This window comes from Giraffa tippelskirchi, chromosome 10 (assembly GCF_054371585.1).
Source record: "Giraffa tippelskirchi isolate mGirTip1 chromosome 10, T2T-mGirTip1v1.2.pri, whole genome shotgun sequence".
In the NCBI taxonomy this organism is placed as follows: Eukaryota; Metazoa; Chordata; class Mammalia; order Artiodactyla; family Giraffidae; genus Giraffa; species Giraffa tippelskirchi.
The window spans coordinates 109,109,901-109,133,921 of record NC_137284.1 but is presented as its reverse complement, the minus strand read 5'-3'; the positions used below and the strand labels follow the sequence as shown (position 1 = coordinate 109,133,921).

General features: G+C 38.3%; 1 protein-coding gene across 20 annotated transcripts in view; it reads left to right on the top strand.

The window, feature by feature from the left end:
• Nucleotides 1–24,021, top strand: part of BBS9 (Bardet-Biedl syndrome 9) — a 458,699-nt gene that overhangs the window by 29,491 nt on the left and 405,187 nt on the right. For 19 of the 20 annotated variants that reach the window (XM_081533569.1, XM_081533584.1, XM_081533581.1 and 16 more), the window contains 3 exons: nucleotides 2,643–2,793; nucleotides 6,019–6,083; nucleotides 14,970–15,083. In XM_081533569.1, coding sequence (XP_081389695.1) covers nucleotides 2,643–2,793; nucleotides 6,019–6,083; nucleotides 14,970–15,083 — 330 coding nt within the window. Of the gene's footprint in view, nucleotides 1–2,642; nucleotides 2,794–6,018; nucleotides 6,109–14,947; nucleotides 15,084–24,021 lie in introns of all 20 variants that reach the window. The other variant, XM_081533585.1, reaches the window with a different exon arrangement.

The following is a 24,021-nucleotide window of genomic DNA, read 5'->3' as shown; positions in this document are numbered from 1 at the left end:
AATTATTTGCATCTGCTAGTCCTAAACTCCCAATTCATCCCTTCCCCATCCCTCCTCCCCCTTGACAACCACAAATCTGTTCTCTATGTGTATGGATGGGTCTGTTTGTTTTATAAATAAGTTCATTTCTGTTGTACTTTAGATTCCATATAAATGATATCATATAGTATTTGTCTTTCTCCATCTGACTTACTTATCTCTAGGCCCATTCATATTGCTGCAAATGGCATTATTTCATTCTTTTTTATGGCTGAGTAGTATTCAGCTGGGCTTCCTAGGTGGCTCTAGTGGTAAAGAACCTGCCATTGTCTCCTGCCAATGCAGGAGACGTAAGAAACATGGATTCGATCCCTGGGTCCAGAAGATCCCCTGGAGAAGGGCATGACAACCCACTCCAGTATTCTTGCCTGGGGAATCACATGGACAGAAGAGCCTGGTGGGCTACAGTCCATAGGGTCACAAAGAGTCAGACATGACTGAAGCAACTTGGCACAGCACAGCACAGTATTCCACTATGTATATTTATCTCATCTTCTTTATCCATTTGTCTGTTGATGGATATTTAGGTTGCTTCCATATCTTGGCTATTGTGAATAGTAGCACCAGATTCTTAATGACATGTGTATCTCTATTCATGATTGAAATTCCTAGGATAGTACCTCTCTCAGAGGATTATTATGAGGATAATGAGTTAGTATTAATATATGTAAGCTACTTAGACCATTGCCTGGCACATAATAAGCTCTCAATAAAAAAGTGGGTAGAACTCCTTCTTTTCAGTATATAGAAAATAACTCTGTGTACTCTACTAATCCGGGAATTTCAAACAGCCCAAAGTATTAGTTTCCTAGGATTGCCATAACAAAGTACCACAAATTGGCATAAAACAACAGAAATTTATTCTGTCACAGTCTGGAGTCTAGAAGTCCAAAATCAAGGTGTTTGCAGGACCGTACTATCTCTGAAGCCTCTAGGATCCTTCTTTGCCTCTTTCAGTTTCTGATAATTCTTTGGCTTGTGGATTATCACTCCAATCAGTGCCTCTGTGGTCACATGATCATCTTCTTGCTTGTCTTTGTATCTTCATGTGACATTCTCCTCCCCACGCTGTCCTTGTTTTCTCTTCTTATAAGGATACTAATTGAGTCCTACCACATACCTAATCAGTGTGACCTCATTGTAACTTGGGTTCATCTGTAAAGACCTTATTTCCAAATCAAATCAGTTACTGGAGGCTAGGACTTCAACATATCTTTTTGACGGACACAGTTCAACCCTTAATACCTATCTTATCATGTCCCCCTTTTGTACCCAAGACTAGATATTATAAATCAGAGCACTCTGTCTAGTGAGGCCTTGGAATAATTTTTAATGCAATGTTTCCACAGCCAAAATCAGGTATAGAGTTGACACTGTATGATGAAATCAGTTTACAACCTGATACTAGTCCTTTGTTAAAAGGGCTTACCTGTGTTGTATTATGGCTACTGATAACAAATCAAGGCTTAAGAAAAATGTAGTATGTTAGTATAATCGAATATTGGTGATGTAAAGCTATTTAGTTCACTTTAATTATATATCCTGTTGGCAGATTGGTCTTTGTATATGAAACAAAATTGGATTCTTTTAATTTTTAGATTTTTTTAATTGTCTTATTTCTTTTTTTAAAAAATTTATTTATTTTAATTGGAGGTTAATTACTTTACAGTATTGTAGTGGTTTTTGCCATACATTGACATGAATCAGCCATGGCTGTACATGTGTTCCCCATCCTGAACCCCTCACCCACCTCCTTCCCCATCCCATCCCTCTGGGTCACCCCAGTGCACCAGCCCTGAGCACTCTGTCTCATGCATTGAACCTGGACTGGCGATCTGTTTCACATATGAAAATATACATGTTTCAATGCTATTCTCTCAGATCATCCCACCCTCACCTTCTCCCACAGAGTCCAATAGACTGTTCTATATATCTGTGTCTCTTCTGCTGTCTCGCATATAGGGTTATCATTATCATCTTTCTAAATTCCATATATATGTGTTAGTATACTGTATTGGTGTTTTTCTTCCTGACTTACTTCACTCTGTATGATAGGCTCCAGTTTCATCCACCTCATTAGAATTGATTCAAATGCATTCTTTTTGATGGCTGAGTAATATTCCATTGTGTATGGGTACCACAGCTTTCTTATCTATTCATCTGCTGATGGACATCTAGGTTGCTTCCATGTCCTGGCTATTATAAACAGTGCTGCGATGAACATGTCTCTTTCAATTCTGATTTCCTCAGTGTATATGCCCAGCAGTGGGATTGCTGGGTCATATGGCAGTTCTATTTCCAGTTTTTTAAGGAATCTCTACACTGTTCTCCATAGTGGCTGTACTAGTTTGCATTCCCACCAACAGTGTAAGAGGGTTCCCTTTTCTCCACACCCTCTCCAGCATTTATTGTTTGTACATTTTTGGATAGCAGCCATTCTGACCAGCATGAGATGGTACCTCATTGTGGTTTTGACTTGCATTTCTCTGATAATGAGTAATGTTGAGCATAATATTTAGATTCTTCTTTTAGAAAAAATTCTATTTCCAAAATTTTTTGTGACTAATGGTTTTTCCTATATCTTTAAACACACCTCTTTACAGATAAAATAATTGTGGGCAGCTTTATGGGATACCTAAGAATCTTTAATCCTCATCCTGTAAAAACAGGAGATGGAGCTCAAGCTGAGGATTTGCTTCTAGAAGTGCATCTACGAGATCCAGTATTGCAAGTGGAAGTAGGAAAGTTTGTTTCGTAAGTACAGTCCACCAATTCTAGTGTTTTGTCTTACTACTTAGAGTATGTGAGTCCCCTGTGTGTCATTTTTGTGAATTCTTAAAAAAAAAGACTATGAATTAAATATATTTCCTGTATATTGTCATGTACTGAACATTGTTTAATTTGGAAACCTGTACATTTAAGACAGAAAAATTTAGGAGTTTTTTTTTTTTTTTTTAAGTGTAACAGACCTAAGATGCCTGATGTTTCAGAAGCTTAAAGGAAAGAAGATAAGCTTTTGGAAAATAATCAAATAAAGAAACAGAAAGTATTCACTTACTTAAAGCACCAATTTTCTAGGTTATATAAATTTGTTTACAAAAATTAGACATCATGGTAGCTATGTGATTTGGTGCATAACTTTGAGGCTTTAAAATGTGTTACTTATTTGGAGTAGAGAGGTCCTTAGTTTTTTAAAAGAAGTCAGTTCAACCCACAAAGGAAGTCTTTGATTCAAAGTCCTTTATTTTTAAACCTATTTTAGAAGACCATTTATTATTTTGCATTTTGTGTAATATGTCTTTTTTATGTACTGATGATATTGCTGATTTTATCTTATTTTCATACATGCTGCTACTGCTAAGTCGCTTCAGTTGTGTCCGACTCTGTGCGACCCTATAGACGGCAGCCCACCAGGCTCCGCCATCCCTAGGATTCTCCGGGCAAGAATACTGGAGTGGGTTGCCATTTCCTTCTCCATTGCATGAAAGAGAAAAGTGAAAGTGAAGTTGCTCAGTTGTGTCTGACTCTCAGTGACCCCATGGACTGTAGCCTACCAGGCTCCTCCATCCATGGGATTTTCCAGGCAAGAGTACTGGAGTGGGGTGCCATTGCCTTCTCCGTTTCGTACATGAATTTTCTTAAAATTAAACCTGTATTTCTTAATCATTTATAAAAGTATCTACTATGAAATTTTATGTAGACAGAGGTGCTCTTGTTTTCCCTTTTCTTTTTGAGCCCTCTTTGCCTTCTTAAGTCGGGGAGTGCCCTGAGCTGTGGACTTTGGCTCACTCCCAATTGCTCAGCATAATTTATTGGCCCCAGGTTGAACTTGTTCAGGGTCCTGACTCCTACTAGAAAAACCTGAATGACTGTTCCTGAGCATTATTAACTTTTCTAGTAATATGTTTCATTCTAATGGGAAGCTGTTTCATGGATGCTCTATGCTGGGACATGAGATCAGACCTTTACGCACTGTGACAGACTGATCAGGAGTTTATTACTGCCATGGCTGGTAAATATCTACTCCATCTAAAAGCAGATAATGATTAGGTGCCCATTGTGAACCTAGCACATATAAACATGATGGATTTATAAAATAAGGAGACAAAAGGAATTCTTGTCTCTAAAAGGCATTTTTACCTTTTCATGTTTTAAAAAAGTGGAATGCTGTCAGAATCATTCTATATAGTAATATGGTTTTCATCTATGTGATCATTTTTTAGAAGGGAGGAGGTTAACATTGATGAGTGGATACTGTCCTACTATTAACTGACTAGTACTGTCTCATTAATCTGATCTATAAGATGTGATCTGCATTTAGAGATAAGGTAGCTAGTTAGAGCTCAGAGCTTTCTGTCACACAGCCAGGATTCCGACCCAGGTCTGTGACTCTGTTCTTTACTGCCTTTCCATGACATTATGTTCTTTCCCTGTGCATGATGGAAAAGTTGAGTGTTCAGGGTACATATAAAGATTTTTGAAGACAATCTTGATTATGTGATAGTTGTATATATTTGCAGGTATTATCTAATATAATTCTTATTTTATGAATGAGAAACTCACACTCTAAAAGATTAAATGACCATGGAAATACCGAAGTGCAGAGTCAAGACCCCAATCCAAGTCTTCAGACTTCAATTATAGTCCTTTTAGTTTAGAACAGAGTCTGTTTCAGAGGTCAGACACCAGAGGCCTGCTTGCAGATTAGTTTTAAATTTAAAAGAATTGCCAATGTTTAAGAATGAGGAATTTTCAGATAAAATCCCTGCCTTCTGGCTTTTCCTGAAAAAGATGTGGAGATCTGGCCACAAGCCCAGAACCGAGTAGCTGCTTGCTGTCTCCTTTAAACTGGTCCTAGTCTCCAGTTGATCACAGCCATTTACTCCCTTTACTCACTTACATCCTCTGACTTGACTCTTGAAGACTTTGAATTTAGGATTTCTAGACTGACTGTGCCACATATCTGGAAACCACTTAATAGGGGCTGGGAAGTGTAGTAGTGGCACTTGAGACCTGTAGGGGAAGAGCAATTGGCCAGGTGGCGATGGTCAGGCTCTCTCGCCCCACTCCTCACTCAGGACAGCTGAGATCATTTGTGGCACTAAGCATGCACATCGTGGTGTGGTCTATATAAGCACCACCAGAAAAGCTCTTAGAGCTGTCAAGTTGAGTCCACTCCCATGGAGTTGAGTTGTGTAGTCATCATTACTGCTGTGTCAGCCATTAGAGATTAAAGCATGTCTGCTTTGCCCCAGTAAATAAAGAATATCTGTAGTTTCTACAGCTCCTTGCATCTTCTTCCAGCTTCCCCGCTGGTGTCTTGCCTACCCTCAGTTCAGTGAACAATGAGATAACAGCAAGACAAGACCAAACCAAAATATTTTCAATACCTTTAGTAAAATTTCAGACCTGGATGTGATATATGCCATTTCCCAATAATGATTAGCTTTCTCTGGTACTTTATACTTTACAAGGTGCTTTCACATGATTCTTATTTCATTTAATTGAAAGCTCTTATTTTCCAAAAGGGGAAACAGGCTTAGAGAATGTAAGTTTCTTGCCCAAGGTCATAGGTTAATTAGCCTGCAAGCCAGGACCAGAGCTTGGGTCTCTCTCTCTCTCTTTTTTTTGCAACCAGGGATCCAACCTGGGCCCTCCATGGTGCAAGTGTGGTGTCTTAACCACTGGACTGCCAGGAAAGTCCCATGTGGCTTTACTGTGGGAGAGCACTCATTAAGGGGCCTCTGATATGGCTCTTTCTGGGAGACTCCTTGAGGCAGAGTTCTTGGGCCTCTGGGATTGTCAAACTGGCTGTTTTGTTGTTAAATTTATTTTTCGGTTTTGAGTGTTATCCAGTGAATTATTTAGTTCACTCATGATAGGTTATGATTATAATCTCTTTTTTAAATCATTTTGTCAATTTTTTGGGTTACATCTGAAGCTAATATTTAAACTTTTAAAACTTTCACCATTTTTCAGAGGTACTGAGATGCTTCATTTGGCTGTGTTGCATTCAAGAAAACTGTGTGTCTACTCTGTCTCAGGTAAGAAACATTTTCCTTTTTTAATGTAGACTTTTTACTAAAATATGGACTTCTTAATATTATGTAAGAATAGTTATATCGACTTGGTTAAAAGTTTTCTTATCTTGGTTAGCGTTTTCCCATTGTTCATTTTTCTTTCAGTTGCAAAGACTATTACATTTTTTTGGTCTGCTATTTCCATGCATACTTAAATTTCTCTCACTGTAGAGGGTTCCTTGAAATCTCTTTTGTCTGAGGAATTGTGTACAGGATTGCCTGTGATTAAGAGAGGCCAATTCTGGGTACTTAGGACACTTGAGTCTTAAGAAACGTTCAGTAGCAACAACAGAATTCATTAAATGCTGAGTCATGGTGGCTTAAAGTACGTTTCTTTGGAGAAACTCAAGTATTTTTTCTTTATACCTCCAATTTCTTGGTTTTTGGTTGTCTTCATTTAACCAGACCTCAAGGCATGTATTTGAGGCTTACTTAGGTTTCATTCCCTGACATGGTCCTGTGGGTACAAGTGTGAAAGTTAATTGTAGTCTGGTTTCAGCATTTTGGCCCTTATTAAAAATGTAATTTACAAATTTTGTTTCAGTTATTAGATAAGTTTTAGTTCAAGTTGAGAGAGTTATTTTTATGATGTCAACATGGGAGAATTTTTTCAATGGATACAGTAAAGGTAACTATCTGTGGACCTATAGCTTATTCAAAAGATACACTCCTTTGGAATTTGCTATAAATATTAGCTTCTAGGTCTTGATTTCTCACACTCAAGTCTCTTGCTTTAGGCTTTCTTTGTATTTTAATTGGAGTAATGATTCTTATTTACTATCACCAAGCTGGGATATTCTTTTTTGGTTCGAAGATCTGTTAGATTTTGAAGGCAGGCTTGGTATGTGTTGTGTGGTAGGCATACTTGTTGAAAAAGGAATGAACTTATATTTCTAGGTAGTGCTGAGGCAATTGGTAGTGGCTATTTATTACTCTCTATGTGTTACTTTCTTCTTATTTTCCTTCTCTGTTATGACTATCATTTTCTTTTCCATTCTTTTTCCATTTGTTTTGTATCAGAGACCCAGTAAAGTAATCTTACTGTCATTGTTAAACACTCTCATTGTTTTGTGGTAAAGTATGTTGCTCCTCTTATGCTGTTAAAAGTGCTGCACTCAGTATATCAGCAAATTTGGAAAACTCAGCAGTGGCCACAGGACTGGACAAGGTCAGTTTTCATTCCAATCCTGAAGAAAGGCAGTGCCAAGGAATGCTCAAACTACCACACAATTGCACTCATCTCACATGCTAGCAAAGTAATGCTCAAAATTCTCCAAGACAGGCTTCAACAGTACATGAATTCTGAACTTCCAGATGTTCAAGCTGGATTTAGAAAAGGCAGAGGAACCAGAGATCACATTGCCAATATCCGTTGGATCATCGAAAAAGCAAGAGAGTTCCAGAAAAACATCTACTTCTGCTTTATTGACTATACCAAAGCCTTTGACTGTGTGGATCACAACAAACTGTGGAAAATTCTTAGAGAGATGGGAATACCAGACCACCTTACCTGCCTCCTGAGAAATCTGTATGCAGGTCAAGAAGCAACAATTAGAACTGGACGTGGAACAACAGACTGGTTCTAAATTGGGAAAGGAGTACATCAAGGCTGTATATTGTCACCCTTATTTAACTTATATGCAGAGTACATGAGAAATGCTGGGCTGGATGAAGCACAAGCTGGAATCAAGTTTGCCAGGAGAAATATCAATAACCTCAGATATGCAGATGACACCACCGTTATGGCAGAAAGTGAAGAAGAACTAAAGAGCCTCTTGATGAAAGTGAAGAGGAGAGTGAAAAAGGTGGCTTAAAGCTCAACATTCATAAAACTAAGATCATGGCATCTGGTCCCATCACTTCATGGGAAATAGATGGGGAAGCAGTGGTAACAGTGAGAGACTTTATTTTTGGGGGGCTCCAAAATCACTGCAGATGGTGACTGCAGCCATGAAATTAAAAGACGCTTGTTCCTTGGAAGAAAAGCTATGACCATCCTAGACAGCATATTAAAGAGCAGAGACATTATTTTGCCCACAAAGGTCTGTCTAGTCAAGGCTATGGTTTTTCCAGTAGTCATGTATGGATGTGAGAGTTGGACTATAAAGAAAGCTGAGTGCCGAAGAATTGATGCTTTTGAACTGTGGTGTTGGAGAAGACTCTTGAGAGTCCCTTGGACTGTAAGGAGATCCAACCAGTCCATCCTAAAGGAAATCAGTGTTGAATATTCATTGGAAGGACTGATACTGGAGCTGAAACTCCAATACTTTGGCCACCTGATGCGAAGAACTGACTCATTTGAAAAGACCCTGATGCTGGGAAAGATTGAAGATGGGAGGAGAAGGGGACGACAGAGGATGAGATGGTTGCATGGCATCACCAACTCTATGGACATGAGTTTGAGTAAGCTCTGGGAGTTGGTGATGGACAGGGGAGCCTGGCATGTTGCAGTCCATGGGGTCACAAAGAGTCGGACACGATTGAGGGGCTGAACTGAACTAATGTTTCTCCTTCTAGTGGTAGGACAAATATTTAGTGTTCCAGAATGAATGGAGAAGGTATGATATAGGCTGGGCTTTCCATGTGGCGCAGTGGTAAAGAATCTGCCAGCCAATTCAGGAGATGCAAGAGACTAGAGTTCCATTGGGAAGATCCTCTGGAGGAGGAAATGCCAACCCACTTCAATATTCTTGCCTGGAGAATCCCATGGACAGAGAGGAGCCTGGCTGGGCCACAGTCCAGGGGGTGGCAAAGAGTTGGATATGACTGAGCATGCATGATAGAGGCTACTTTATTGTAGGAATCTAGCTGTTCCTCTGTTTCCTGTCATAAGCCTATTAACTTTGAGTGACATTTTATTAACAGGTATAGAGGAGGAGAACTTGCCCATAGTTACTCTTGAATACTGCTTGGGGTACTGGTCCTTTCTAGAGGCTCTGTGGTGTCTCTAAGAGGGCAGTAGAGGGACAGATCCTAAAACTTAGAAATGAGGGTAGATTCTTGACCTTCCTTTGGCCCATTTGAATAATGGCTCAGAAAGCCAGAAGTCTCTAGAATTTACTGGGGTGTATGACATAGACTACAGATGAAATGTGTGTTTATCAAAAAAGCCTAGTGAAAGAAATGGGCATGTTTGATCACAGGTTTTTTTGTAGGACATTGGTATCCATAAGGGCTTCCCTGATAGCTCAATTGATAAAGAATCTGCCTGCAATGCAGGAGACCTCGGTTCGATTCCTAGGTTGGGAAGATCCGCTGGAGAAGAGATAGGCAATCCGCTACAGTATTCTTGGGCTCCTTTGTGGCTCAGCTGGTAAAGAATCCATCTGCAATGCGGAAGACCTGGGTTCCATCTGTGGGTTGGGAAGATCCCCTGGAGAAGGAAAAGGCTACCCACTCTAGTATTCTGGCTTTGAGAATTCCATGGACTGTATATAGTCCCTGGGGTTGAAAAGAGTCGGACATGACTGAACGACTTTCACGTATCCATAAACATATTCCTTCAAATTAGTTTTGAAAATGAAAGTTACTTCTCATGGGAATGGCAATTTTATTGCTCTTTTATTCTTTGTATTCATTTACAAGCTTTATATTCTCTGGGGATGAGGAGTTGTCCAAACTACATTCCCTTATGCTCCACCTCATTTCCTTTCTCTGTCTCTCATTTCTTCAGCCTCCTGTGATATTCGTAGGCTGACAATTTGTATATTTTTCCTGGCTTGGCTTAAATTGAGAAGCAGGGGAGTTAATGTTTTTGTTCTCTTGAATATGTTTCTTGAGGTATCAGACCTAACTTTTACCTAGCTTTTACTATAACAGGGGAAGCATAAACACTTTCTAGTTTATGTGAAATTACTGGTGTCAGCTGAACTTGACATCCTTAACCCCAACTGCCCTCTCCCCAAATGTTTTTTGTTTTCTTTTGTGTACTTGTTCAGTTGCTAAGTTGGTAAAGAATCTGCCTGTAATGCACGAGACCTGGGTTCAATCCCTGGGTCTGGAAGATCCCCTCGAAAAAGGAATGGCAACCCACTCCAGTATTCCCCGCCTGGAGAATTCCATGGACAGAGGAGCCTGGCGGGCTACAGTCCATAGGATCACAAAGATTCGGACACTTTCACTTTTTCACTTTTGTGTGTGCTATGTGCTCCTAAAAGATATTTGAGGCAAATTAGAGGAGAACTCCTGGATACAGCAAACGACTCTTAATAATCAGAGGCTACTATGCTGACTTCTTTCTTTGAAGGTGATATGTCATTATATGCTGGTTTAATATAGAGAAACAGCAGGGTGTTGCTGACCTGAACTTAGCCCATCTTATCATACTCTGGTAAAGGGAAAACATCACATGGCATCTGATTCTTTCCTGATGAGCCTCAGTTTCTGAGTAAATGGTTACAGATGTGTGAGCTTAAGCCATACTGATTATGTTCTTTTAAATATTCTCTTATAAAAATTGTGTACTTACTAAGCATTTGACATATTTATAGAATTTCAACATTTACCATGAGAGGGCAAAAAGATGTCTCTTTACTTTTGATAGGGTTACATAATCTAATTTGGTTATTTAATACAATGAACCTTTTACTGTGTAATGGCTTTGATTAATATTTCATTTAACATTGTTAGATTTCTTAGCAGTTATGTACATAAAATTGGACCAAAACCTGTTTTCAGGGTGACCTTTGATTGTCCAGAGTTTTTTTTTTGTTTAAATAAGGCCAGCAACAAAAATGTTCTAATATCCATTTACTTTCTGATTGAAACTTTATATGAACTTTAGTTATATGTAGACTATTATTATAGATATACATTTATTGTATTCAATCTGTATATCCAAGAACAAAACTTATATAAGTAATCTTATGTCACTGATGCTTCTCTAGAAAAAATGATCAGAATTTTAGATTTTCAGATACTACCTTTATTCCAAGTTAGTATTGAAGGAAGATAAATTGTTTTGTTCTCCCTAGTTGCACTATTATATTTTCAAGTGCAATTACCTGAAATTTAAAAACTTACCAATGCATTTGGAGCTTTTCCAATACCTAAATCCTAGTGTCATTTCATGCAAGTTTGTTTAAATATTGACTGCTGACCCTTGTGTTCACTGATGTTTTGGCTAGCAGGTATGCGTGATACATTCCTTTCTTGGAGGGGTCCCTCTCATTTTAGGTGCAGAATGAAATTTGGAATTTCTGTAGGGATGAACTAGAAGTTTCTTGGAGTGTTTTTCTGGTTTCTTAGAGGCTATAACTGTCCTTAGGTCAATGCTATGAGTTATGTTTTTAGAGTTTTTGGTTTTAGCCCTTGTGGCTGGTATGGTAGTGATTACCAGCAGTTTCTGTGGACTTTACTGACTTTATTGCTATTTAGGTTCTATAAAGCTTTCATCTCCTATCAGGTTTAGCTGGCAAATTTGAGTCTTTTTTTTTTTTTTTAATTCTATTGATGTGTGTTCTGTTCTTAGCATTTTCAGGGGCATAGATCTGCGTAGAAAATGTTCTCCTCCAAGAAATCCTTGCCTGTTAGTTTTTTCTTTTTCAACCCTTCACCTTCCAAATGAGGAAGAACAGGCCAGGGAGAGAAAGGTGGGGGGTGGAAATTATGTTTGTGTGTATGTGTGTATGTGTATATATGTATATGTATATATATATACACACACATATATATACATATATATATATACACATATATATATACATGAAAGTGAAAAAAGTGAAATTCAACGTTAGTCACTCAGTCCCGTCTGACACTTTGCAACCCCATGGACTGTGGCCCACCAGGCTCCTCTGTTCATGGAATTCTCCAGGCAAGAATACTGGAGTGGGTTGCCATTTCCTTCTCCAGGAAATTTTCCCAGCCCAGGGATTGAACCCAGGTCTCCTACATTGCAGGTGGATTCTTTACTGTCTCAGCCATCAGGGAACCCCTTTGTATATATGTGTGTTTGTGTGTGTGTGTGTGTGTGTGTGTATATATATGTATAGTTGATTTATGCTGCTGCTGCTAAGTTGCGTCAGTCATGTTTGACTCTGTGCGACCCCATAGACTGTAGCCCACCAGGCTCCTCCGTCCTTGGGATTCTCTAGGCAAGAATACTGGAGTGGGTTGCCATTTCCTCCTCCAGTGCATGAAAGTGAAAGGTGAAAGTGAAGTTGCTCAGTCGTGTCCGACTCTTTGAGACCTCATGGGCTGCAGCCTACCAGGCTCCTTCATCCATGGGGTTTCCCAGGCAAGAGTACTGGAGTGGGGTGCCATTAATGTCTACTGTACAGCAAAGTGATTCATTTATATACACACACACACACACACACACACACACATTATTTTTTAATATTTTTTTACATTATGGTTTATCAGAGGATATTGGATAGAGTTCCTGTACTATAGAGTAGGATCCCGTTATTTATCCATTCTGTACATATAGTTTGCATTTGCTAACCCTAAACTCCCAGTCTATCCCTCCTCAGGAAATTTTTTTTTGAAATTGTCATTGGCTTACCAGGTTCCCTGAAAGTTGTTAAATGGTGGATAACCAGGTGCCAGGATATATAGTGCTGGCTCAGAAGGCCTAATTTGAGTATTGTGTCCTTTATCAGCTATGTGATTTTGGGGGAAATTTATTAATTCTTTTTTTAACTTAAGGTGCCTCAGTTCTAAAATGGAAGTACAGATACTTCTGTTCTTGCAACCTCAGTGAACATTGGTAAAGCCTTCTGGACAAACAAACAAATGCTCACATATAAATCTGTATACACATACATACAGACTGACATATATATTTAGATTGTTTTAAGTATCTATTTCATTTGCTTTGTGATATTTAAAATTTTTTCTTTAACTTTTGCATTTTTGACTGAATGACAAAGATGCTTCTTAATGGAATATGATGCACTTAGAATAATTTCTCTTTTCAGTACAGTTTCTAATCATAATGTTCTTGCCTGATCACTAGGATATAGCTCTAACTGTATATACTCTAGAAAGCCTGACAACTAGAGAGTAAAATACACGTAATCTTTTCTCATTTGGAATGAACCAGGAAGTAATTATAGCATATGCTGCTGCTGCTGCTAAGTCGCGTCAGTCGTGTCCGACTCTGTGCGACTCCATAGACGGCAGCCCACCAGGCTCCTCTGTCCCTAGGCTTCTCCAGGCAAGAATACTGGAGTGCATTCTCATTTCCTTCTCCAGTGCATGAAAGTGAAAGTGAAGTTGCTCAGTCGTGTCCAACTCTTCGAGACCTCATGGACTGTAGCCTACCAGGCTCCTCCGTCCATGGGATTTTCCAGGCAAGAGTACTGGAGTGGGTAATTATAGCATATATGATTTATTAAATGCAGGGAAAGTTTTTTTTTATTTTGAAGGAGATTTTTCTTTTTTGTTGTTGTTCAGTCAGTAAGTCGCGTCCAACTCTTTGTGACCCCGTGGACTGCAGAATGCCGGGCTCCTCTGTCCTCCACTATCTCCAGGAGTTTGCTCAAATTCATGTCCATTGAATCGGTGATGCTGTCTAACCATCTCATCCTCTGCTGCCCCTTTCTCCTTTTGCTTTCACCCTTTCCTAGCACCAGGGTCTTTTCCAGTGAGTTGGCTCTTTGCATCAGGTGGCAAAACTATTGGAGCTTCAGCTTCAATGTCAGTCTTCCCAATGAATATTCGGGGTTGATTTCCTTTAGGATAGACTGGGTTGATCTCCTTGCAGTCCAAGGGACTCTCAAGAGTCTTCTCCAGCACCACAGTTTGACAGAATCAATTCTTCGGTGCTCAGTCTTCTTTATGGTCCAACTGTCACATCCATATGTGACTACTGGAAAAACCATAGCTTTGACTAGAGGGACCTTTGTTGGCAAAGTTATGTCTCTGCTTTTTAATATGCTGTCTAGGTTTGTCACATTTTTTCTTCCAAGGAGCAAGCATCTTTTAATTTCATAGTTGCAGTCTCCATCCACAGTGATTTTGGAGCCCAAGAAAATAAAATGTCACTGCTTCCACTTTTTCTCCTTCTATTTGCCATGAAGTGATGGGACTGGATACCTTGATTTTAGTTTTTTCAGTGTTGTTTTAAGCCAGCATTTTCACTCTCCTCTTTCAGCCTCATCTAGAGGCTTTTAGTTCTTCTTCACTTTCTGCCTTTAGAGTGGTATCATCTGCATATCTGAGGTTGATATTTTTCCTGGCAATCTTGATTCCAGCTTGTGATTCATCCAGCCTGGCATTTCACATGATGTACTCTGTATATATGTCAAATAAGGAGAATGACAATATACAGACTTGTCATACTCCTTTCCCAATTTTGAACCAGTCAGTTGTAGACTTCAAAGAAAACATTGTCCTAGTTACTTGCTGAGGGATGCTTTAGATCTCTCTAGTAAGTTAGAACATAATATATTAGGGGCTTGAATATTTTGAGAGTTGGCACAGAAAATTGAATTGCTTGATAGTGTGGGGAATTTTTTTCTTAGACACTTTGAGTCATGTCTTTTCTGTTTCATTGTTATAAGTGAAGGGAACTTAACCTCATTTATTTCAGAACTGAAATTGGAAGATTTTGTTGTTATTTAAATAATTACACTTTACTCAGACATAATGGAAATAGATAATAAAATGTCACCCAGGGTAGTATTTCATCTAATGGTATAATCTAGCTGAGACTTAAATTGTTCTAACTGTGCCAGCATTCTTTGTCACCAGTATGCTAACTGTTTATGATACACAATGCTTTAGTGCTTTGTCATTTTAAATTTCACTGAAATTGAATTACTTGGAATTGGTACAAGGGATGAAATATTAATATTTTTTTAATATAAACAAATGCAAAGCAGTTGTTTTATTTTTTCTTTTTAGGAACCTTGGGTAATGTGGAACATGGGAACCAGTATCAAATCAAATTGATGTATGAACATAATCTTCAGAGAACAGCCTGCAATATGACTTACGGACCATTTGGTGGTGTGAAAGGTAATTTGCATTTAATCATGAGCATGCTGTTGTAAGGACCAGAATATTCGGCCATATAAAAATGGAGGATTATGTGATATGCATCTCAGAGTTAAACGTATTTTATTGAAACCTTTGCATTAAAATACTTGGGCAAAGTAATAAAAAAATAAAACTCTAAACATTAGATATGTATGATTTTCACATAGCCCGCACTTTTATGTGGTCTACAGAAATACTTCCGAAACTGCCTTTTCTTTAAATTTTGTCTTTTATACATGAATTGATTGAAGTTGAGCTTTTCTGTGGTGAACTCTGTGCCTGCCTCTCTCAGTGGAAGAAGGGGTTGATTTCATTGATGGATGTCCCTGCTCTATTTGGTAGAGACAGGATGAAGCTGTAGACCCCTGTCCCCACCTCACCCACCTCCAGAGCCACTGTGCAGGTTGTGTAAATTGTTTTGAAACCAGGGCATAAGGGGCTGGTGGAGACTGAAATGCAGACCTGATCCTGCTCATCTGGCCATGTGCCCTGGCCTGGAATAAATATCCCTAGAGAAAGGGAGCCTTTCCTAAATTTCACAAAGACATTACTTTTACCAAATCCTGGCTCAGTGAGGCTGTGTTCCTTCCACCCTGGAAGTATCTTTTTCTAGTTAGCACAAGGGCTACCACTCTAGTTTCCCGTAGCTTCTTGAGTTACCAGGGCTTGACGCTTGCTTCTCTACACTGTGATTGTTGGCATGGGAGGATTATTTACAATTACATTTCTCTCACTTCACCATGACAGGGTGATAGAGGAGCTGCTGGTGCTGAGGGGAGGATAGGAAGCCAGGTGGTGACACTTGCCTGTCTGATTTTGTGTATGTGTGTGTAGGGGGCACCTGCAACTATGGGATTTTATAATATAGCTCCCTTTAGGCTCAAATTTTTATGAGTTTATTGTTTAACTGTTGTGTTAATGGGCTTCCTTGGTGGCTCAGATGGTAAAAAATTCGCCTGCAATTCGGCAGACCTGGCTTTGATCCCTGGGTTGGGAAGATCCCCTGGAGAAGGAAACAGTTACCCACTCCAGTATTCTGGCCTGAAGAATTCCATGGACTGAGTAGCCTGGTGGGGTATAGTCCATAGGGTTGCAAAGAGACAGACATGACTGAGTGACTTTCACTTGCATTGTGTTAATAAAAAGTAGGTTACCTGTGTTAGATTTTTCTGTAGTGACATGAAAAAATATCTTTATTTTGGAAGTATCCTTCATTCATGTGAACTCACTTTGTTTTGTATACAAGGGTAAAGGCAAGAATATTTTGGGTAATGGGCTTCCCTGGTGGCTCAGATAGTATAAGAATCTGCCTACAATACAGGAGACCCTGGTTCAATCCCTGGGTTGGGAAGATCCCTACAGAAGGAAATGGCAACCCACTGCAGTATTCTTGCCCGGGCAATCCCATGGGTAGTGGAGCCTGACATGCTACAGTCTATGGGGTCACAAAGAGTCAGACACCACTGAGTGACTGACACTTTCAGTTTCACACTTTAATGTATAAATAAGCATTTTGTGTAATTAAAGTGATATGAAACAAAACATGTGGCTGTATTGCAGTATTGTTTAACTTGAGTAACAGGAATGTTTGGATTATTTGAAGAATATGGGAGATGTCTAGAGTTAGATGAAGAGAGGCGAGAAAAAGTGAAAATTTGATGAGAAGCTAACTTCTGTTAGGCATCCTCTTCCCAACTTCAGCTTTCCACTGTTCTTTAAAAAAAATGTCTGATATTATCAGGGGACCAAGTCTCCCTTGTTTAATGAACTATTTTCAATGTTCTTTTCGCTATGAAACCCTGCAAAGAAAAATTACTAAATTCTATACAGCTGGAGTCAAAAAATATTATATGAGAAAGAAGTGCTTTGAGTAAATGAAAGTAAGTTTTTATTTTTTTGTTAGCATGAAGGTAATTATTTATTTAATTTTTAAAACTCTTCATTGAAGGATAATTGCTTTACAGTATAGTGTTGATTTCTACCAAACATCAACATGAATCAACCATAGACTTACTCATAAGACAGTTACTTATTTATTTTTAAAAAGACAGTTCTTTGGATCACATGTCAATTGTTATCCTACACTGATTGCACTGTATTTTTAGTTTTATTACCAGATCAAGTTAACCTAATTAAAATAAAAAGTTTTAAATAAATTCCTTGCTTCTGTGTGACATTTTTGCTAGATTCAGTAATGCACCTTCAAAGTAATTAGAGTTACTAGTTTTGAAAAGAATAGTTAAGTTTGTACTTATATATCTTCTCTTAGTTCTGAAATTATGCCTCATATTTAAAAAGTCCCTTTTGAAAAAATAAGAGACAATTATGACATATCTTACTTTCCTGTGGTTAAACAGGATATTTCCCAGTTTGAAACAGAGATATCTTAGTAGCAGAAGCAATTATTCTGTTTCATGGGCTTGGAACACATAATATCTTTGAGGTACCTTAGAAAAGTAATGGAGTGGTAAATCAGTAAAAATTAGCCATTTGGGGTGAGTGGCAGGGGGAATGGGGAGTTACTGCTAATGGCTACAAGTTTCTTCTTTCGGGATGAGGAAAATGATCTCAAATTAATTACAGTGATGGCTGCACAGCTCTATAAATACACTGAAAACTATTGAGTTGTATAATTTTAAGAGGTGGTAAGTAAATTGTATCTTAATTGTAAAACTGTTAAAAAAATTATCCGTGGGATAAAACTTGCTGCTAGAGAAGTGATAGTACAGTCCGTACATCCTACTGATGTACAGAACTTGTGGCTTCAGAACTGTGAAAATGTTCTTGAATGCTGATAGGTGGTTTATGGGAATGTGTATTAGTAAGTGATCCAAAATGTGAAAAAGTCTGATCAAGTTTCTATATAACTAATTATTTCCTTCTTTCTGTCCTCCCTCCCTTCTTTTCATATATAAATGTATTTATTTATAATATAGAAAAATTAGAAGTGATCTAAATGAGTAATAGAGGAGAATGATTAAGTTTTGATTCATAGATTCATTAAGTTATTGTGAAGCTGTTAAGATTAAGTTTGGTTTGCTGTAGTGAACATCTTTGAACATAAATCTTTGTCCATGTTTCTAATTATTTTCCTAAGACTGAATGTAGAAGTGGAGTTATTGAGTTAGAAGGCTAAAAAAATACTTTTTTCTCAAAAAAGCACCCCTGCAAACTATATAAATAAATTGTAAAAAGTATAGAACTTAGGAAGAAGAAAATAAAAGTCACTCTCACTTCAATAGAAAAGAAAGCCTATTTTCTGAGCCTGATGTCGCTTGTATGTGTCTAATGTGCACCTTTACAGGAGAGAGTGGGTCAGTGTTTTAATCTGAAGACTTCCCTAGACTCATTCTTTTTCTTTTTTTGATCTAAGTTTAAAAAAGGAATTAAAAATTCTTGTCTATTATCTTACTCTGTATTTAAGATGTCTTCTTGTGGAATTATTAAATTAGGTAATTGTGTTAGTAGTCCTCAAGAAAGGAATTAAGCAAAAAGAAAACCTAGCAGCGTTTTAAACAAATGTGTTTAAAATACTGGAAGACAACACAGAGGGGATTTATTTGGTATGTGTAGGAGAATGAACTACCACTAGATGGCAGTCCTCTACAACCTCGGGCTTTAGTTGGCTCTGATCACAAAGGTATGGTAAGAAATCATTAAGGGAGGAATTGTTATCCCAAATAATACTTTGCCTTCTTCAGGCTGCAAAAGAGCAATGGAGTGATTCTTTAAAAAAAATTATTATAGATAACATCTCAGGATATAATGAAAAAATGCCTTTTAGCTGCGCTCAAATTTTAATTTGCTTCTGAATCATAACGGAACCTTGATGAAATTGTAGGTCTTAACTCTGTAAGTCTGAAATTGGGTCTCAGAGTTTGAATTTCTGACAGTCTCCCAACCAATGCCAAGTTGCAGAGATCTAGAGGTTTGCTGTCGCCCTGCATCTACCAAGTGCGTATTCCCTGCCAGGCAGTGTCCTAAGTGCTTTCCAGGTTGAGTAACTTAAGATATACTTAGTAAATGGTAGAGCAGGGATTCCAACCCAGGCTTTCTGCTTCTAGAAACTTGTGGTTTTAACCATACTAAACTGGGGTATCTAGGCTGTGAGTAATTTTGCCTTCTTCCTAATTTGGGAAAAATCTTTGCTATCAGAAAGATGTGTATTTGGTTTGACTAAAGTTGGTGCATAACTTTGATTCTTCATAGATTATGGAAAAATATATTGGGTAATTTCTGGGTCAGATATTTGCTTTCTCAATTTCCTTTTTTTGGTTGATGCTTGGTTTATAAGAAAAGTACCTCTTAAAATTTTTATCAGCAGTTATATATGGGGGGGGGAGGGAATATATTATTTGAAATTAGCAAAAAAGTAATTGGGCTTCCCTAGTGGCCCAAACAGTAAAGAATCTGCCTGCAGTGCAGGAGACCGGAGTTCAGTCCCTGGGTGGGGAAGATCCCCTGGAGGAGGGAATGGCTACCCACTGCAGTATTCTTACCTGGAGAATTCCATGGACAGAGGAGGCTGGCAGGCTACAGTCCATGGGATCACAAAGAGTTGGACATGACTGAACAACTAACCCTTTCACTTTTTCAGAGTAATTATTTTTTTTTCTAACCTTGTTTTGTTTGCCAACTTGTTAAGAAAATCTTTCAAACATACCCTTTATACATTTGCAGAAACTCAAAGGGGCATTCACTGATGCAGGAAGTTTTGCTTTTACCTCAAGCTGTGTTGCAGTGTCTATTAATGAGGAGGAAGTGCTAAAGAAATAGGAAATCTAGTTTTAACTACTTGAAGAATATTTGCCTAATAGCTTCCATTATTCAAACTACTACCTACCATTCCAGAATATAAATTAGAAGTCTTTCCATATTATACTTTTTAGAAGGAAATGATTGAAATGTGCAATATTAGTGGCTATGTTTGGCTTATTTTTTTCCCCCTAGAGGAGTGTGGAGGATGTGTTTGAAGTTAAAATGCTTATAGTTAGATTTTAATCTAAGCTGTTTTTTTGAAAAAAATTGTGACTCTGGGTTTTTGTAAAAATGGTTGCTGCTGTTGTTCAGTCTCTCAGTCATGTACGACTCTTTGTAACCCTATGGACTGCAGCATGCCAGGCTTCCCTGTCCTTCACCATCTCCTGGAGTTTGCTCAAACTCATGTCCATTGAGTCGGTGATGCCATCCAACCATCTCCTCCTCTGTTGTCCCCTTCTCCTCCTTCCTTCAGTCTTTCCCAGCATCAGGGTCTTTTCAAATGTCAGCTCTTTGCATCAGGTAGCCAGCATATTGGAGCTTCAACTTTAGCATGAAAAGATAAAAATGATAATTTTTTCAGGAAACTCAAACAGGGGCTCTGTATCAACCTAGAGGGGTGGGATGGGGAGGGAGATGGGAGGGAGTTTCAAAAGCGAGAGGATATATGTATACCTATGGTTGATTCATGTTGAGGTTTGACAGAAAACAGCAAAATTCTGTAAAGCAATTATCCTTCAATACAAAATAAATTAATTAAAAAATTTATGTGATTAAAAAATGGTAATCTTTGCTTTTTATACTGTTGACAAATTAATGCTTGCAAAATGTAGTGAGTGGCATAAATATGAACAATCAAATTATGTAGTTTGGAAATAAATCAATTTTGAAAAGCTGGATTTGAATTGGTTTAAAAATATGTTACTAAAATTGGTGTTATTTATTTTGTTTGGTAATTTGAACTCTACTGTTTTTGAAAAAAGGAACAAGTGATATTTCTGCCAGATTTTCCTCTGCTTTTGTTTCATTGTGTCACTACAACTTCCAATGGTTGTTGACATGGTACTTTACCTAATTAAGATAAGCTTGCCATTTCAGAATAGTATTTGGAAAAGGACAACATTAATGTTTACTGACAAAAAGTCAGTAGTGGAGTGATGAAAGAATGTTATTGTTTTAAAGTCAATAACTATGTGTACTTAGCTTGGTAAAATATGATACTTTGTATAGTCTGTGTAATGTATCTTGCTACTATCAAGATAAGTTTGAACAAGAATTTCCTTTACTCATAATGTAGCTTAGAGACCCTATAGTTATATCCTCAGTTACCAAAAATTTTTCCTGTAGGGCTGAGACAAGTTGACGAACTTTATAGTGTATAGGGATCTTTCAAATGTGCGACAAGGACAATGGGAAGAAATAGTTGATTTGTTAGAGACATATGGGAAATTCAGGCACTAGAGCAAGTGTGGTGTTAACTGCATCATCTCTCTCTCTGAGTGTTTGTCCATCCATTCATCCAAGCCCATTTATTAAGAGTCTTCTGAGTTCCCAGGCACTGTGCTAGTTTCTCAGAATAGAAAGATTATGAAGTCTTTGAGGACACAAAATGAAATCCTGATCCAATGAACAAAATGACTTCCATGATATTTTGTTGAAAAATTTAACTTGAACACATTTTTGTTTGAGAAATTACCCTGGATTATGATGGGTCAGTTTTGTTCCTTAAAACCTTTCCCCATCATATAAACTTGTGCTTTTTAGTCATTTTGAATTATTGCCATCTCTTCATAATGATTTGTGGTTTATTTAAAAAAAGGCTTTTTAATACTTCAGTAGTGATTATAACCACCATCTGGTTCTTTCTTCAATTTTTAATCTTCTCCAACATTTTTGCTTCTTTGCTCATTTTTTCTTTTGGTATTTATCTTCTATTTATTTACTCTTTCTATCCATCTATCTATGTATCTATCTATAATTTTATTATGGTAAGAACAATGAACATGAAATCTACTTTTTAAGTAAATTTTAAAAAATTTGAGATAATTGACATACAACATTTTATTAGCCTCATGTGTGCAGCAGAAATGATCTGATATTTGTATCTCTTAGATTTAAAAACTTATAATACAGTAGTCTGCTCTAATATTTAAAATTAATTTTCTTGATCATAAATTTTTGTTTTTCAGGGGGCTATGTATATTTGGAGTTTACCTTGTAAAAGACAACTCAAGATTTAAAGAAATATTACTATCAAAACCCACAACTTCCTAATTTCTGGATAGGCCACAATTCTGCTTTTCTATTGGGTGTGCTTCTTTTCTCTTTTCAGTCTTGCCTTTGGTGCAACTGAGAATTCTTTTGATTGCAGTTGACAGTTGGCTTAAGCAAGAGTAAGAAATTTACTGGCTCTCATCATCTGGGCCTTCAGTGTGATCAGATCTGGTTTCACTCTTCTCATCTCTTGCTTTTGTTCTCTTGGACAACCTATTTCCCCCGGTAACAAGATGGCTATAGCAGCTCTTAGATTCTGGTCCACGTGAAAAAGTGCCTGCTTCCCTCCAGAAAGCTCAGCACAGCTCTCTTTCCAATTCTGTGGCTGGGGTTGGACATCTTGGAATTGTCATTGTCACCAAAGGAATGTGATTACACTTGGGTCATAGTTACTTGTTACTTTTGTTCAGTTTTCCTTTTACAAATGGGCTTTGAGTTCACTGTCAGCCTGCTGTGAGGACGTAAACAATGTAGGGTAACGTGCCTTCCCTTTTTGTTGTTGTTGTTCAGTTGCTCAGTTGTGTCCGATGGACTGCAGCATGCCAGGCTTTCTTGTCCTTCACCGTCTCTCAGAGCTTGCTGAAACTCATGTCCATTGAGTTGGTGATGCCGTCCAATCATCTTGTCCTCTGTTGTCCCCTTCTCGTCCTGCCTTCAATCTTTCCCAGCATCAGGGTCTTTCCCAATGCAAATAAGTTTCCCACATTGATTTAAACCTATGCACACCTTATATTCTGAGACAGCCCTTCTGAGGTGCACAGAGGGTGTGTCCAGTCACAGCTCAGGATCTTTAGTAGCAGTGCCTGCAGGTGGATGAGGACCATCCTGTATTACTATCTGGGACTGATGGGGAGCATGCGTGACAGCACTTCTGATAGTCACTGGTGCCCTCTGCTGATTCTCGGTTCTGTTGTCTTCATCTGTCTTTCATATGTTATCTTCCCGTTTCCCTCTCTCCCTGCCTTTTTTGGTAGTGCATTTGTGGAATTGCCAGGGCAGTCTCCTTTTATCTTGCTCAAGTGTAGTTGAGTTAACCCTGGGTCAGTTTGCTTTTTTATGGTGCTGGTGAATTTTCCTTGCCTCTACTCCCTCCCAACCAGAGGTGAATTTGTTTTCCTTTTGGACACACTATTTTGAGGGCTGGATGTGGCTCAGTGGGTATCTGTGGCTGTGGCAGCGACACCGGACCATCTGGCCTCAGCCCTGTCTTTTATGGTTTTGTTAATTATCTTGAATCACTGTTTACTCCACCTGGATGGCCTGTCACTTGTTATCTTCGAAGTTGGGTATCCTCAGGCTTTGCATCTTCTCTGTGCTGACTTCCTCCCTCACTCCCCCTCTTTCTCCCATCCCCCATCTTTCTTCTGGCCCCTTGTGGGTATGTGTGAGGCCTCTCTAGCCCATCTTCCCCTCCCTATACTCATCATTGTTGGAGATATTTAGTGTGACTGCTATTTTTATGGTCTATGGCCTTTACTGCTGTTTTTCTTTTGGCAGAAAAACACCAACATAAAATTTGTTTTTCTTGTCTGGTAGAAAGAGGATGTGGTAAAGGTAGAGCTTTTGTTATTCTGGGCATTTTCATTTCTCTGGGCTGCCTACAACTCTTCTGCATCTGTCTTTCCCTAAATTTGGGAGTCTTAGTAAGGTTTTCAGAATTTTGTTTGTTTGCAACCTCACCACCCCTCCTTTTTATGAGGAGTTTGGATTTAGCACCTTCACAAAATGCACGAAGTCTAGCCTCGAAGATTCTCAGAAACATCTGCGTTTCTTGATGGGCACCATTTTACATTTCTTTTGTTCCACTGCCCCTGGTGTATGTTTACTATTCTTTTTTTTTTTTTATCGTTTAGTTCTTTATATTTTTGTTTAGTCCACAATGCTA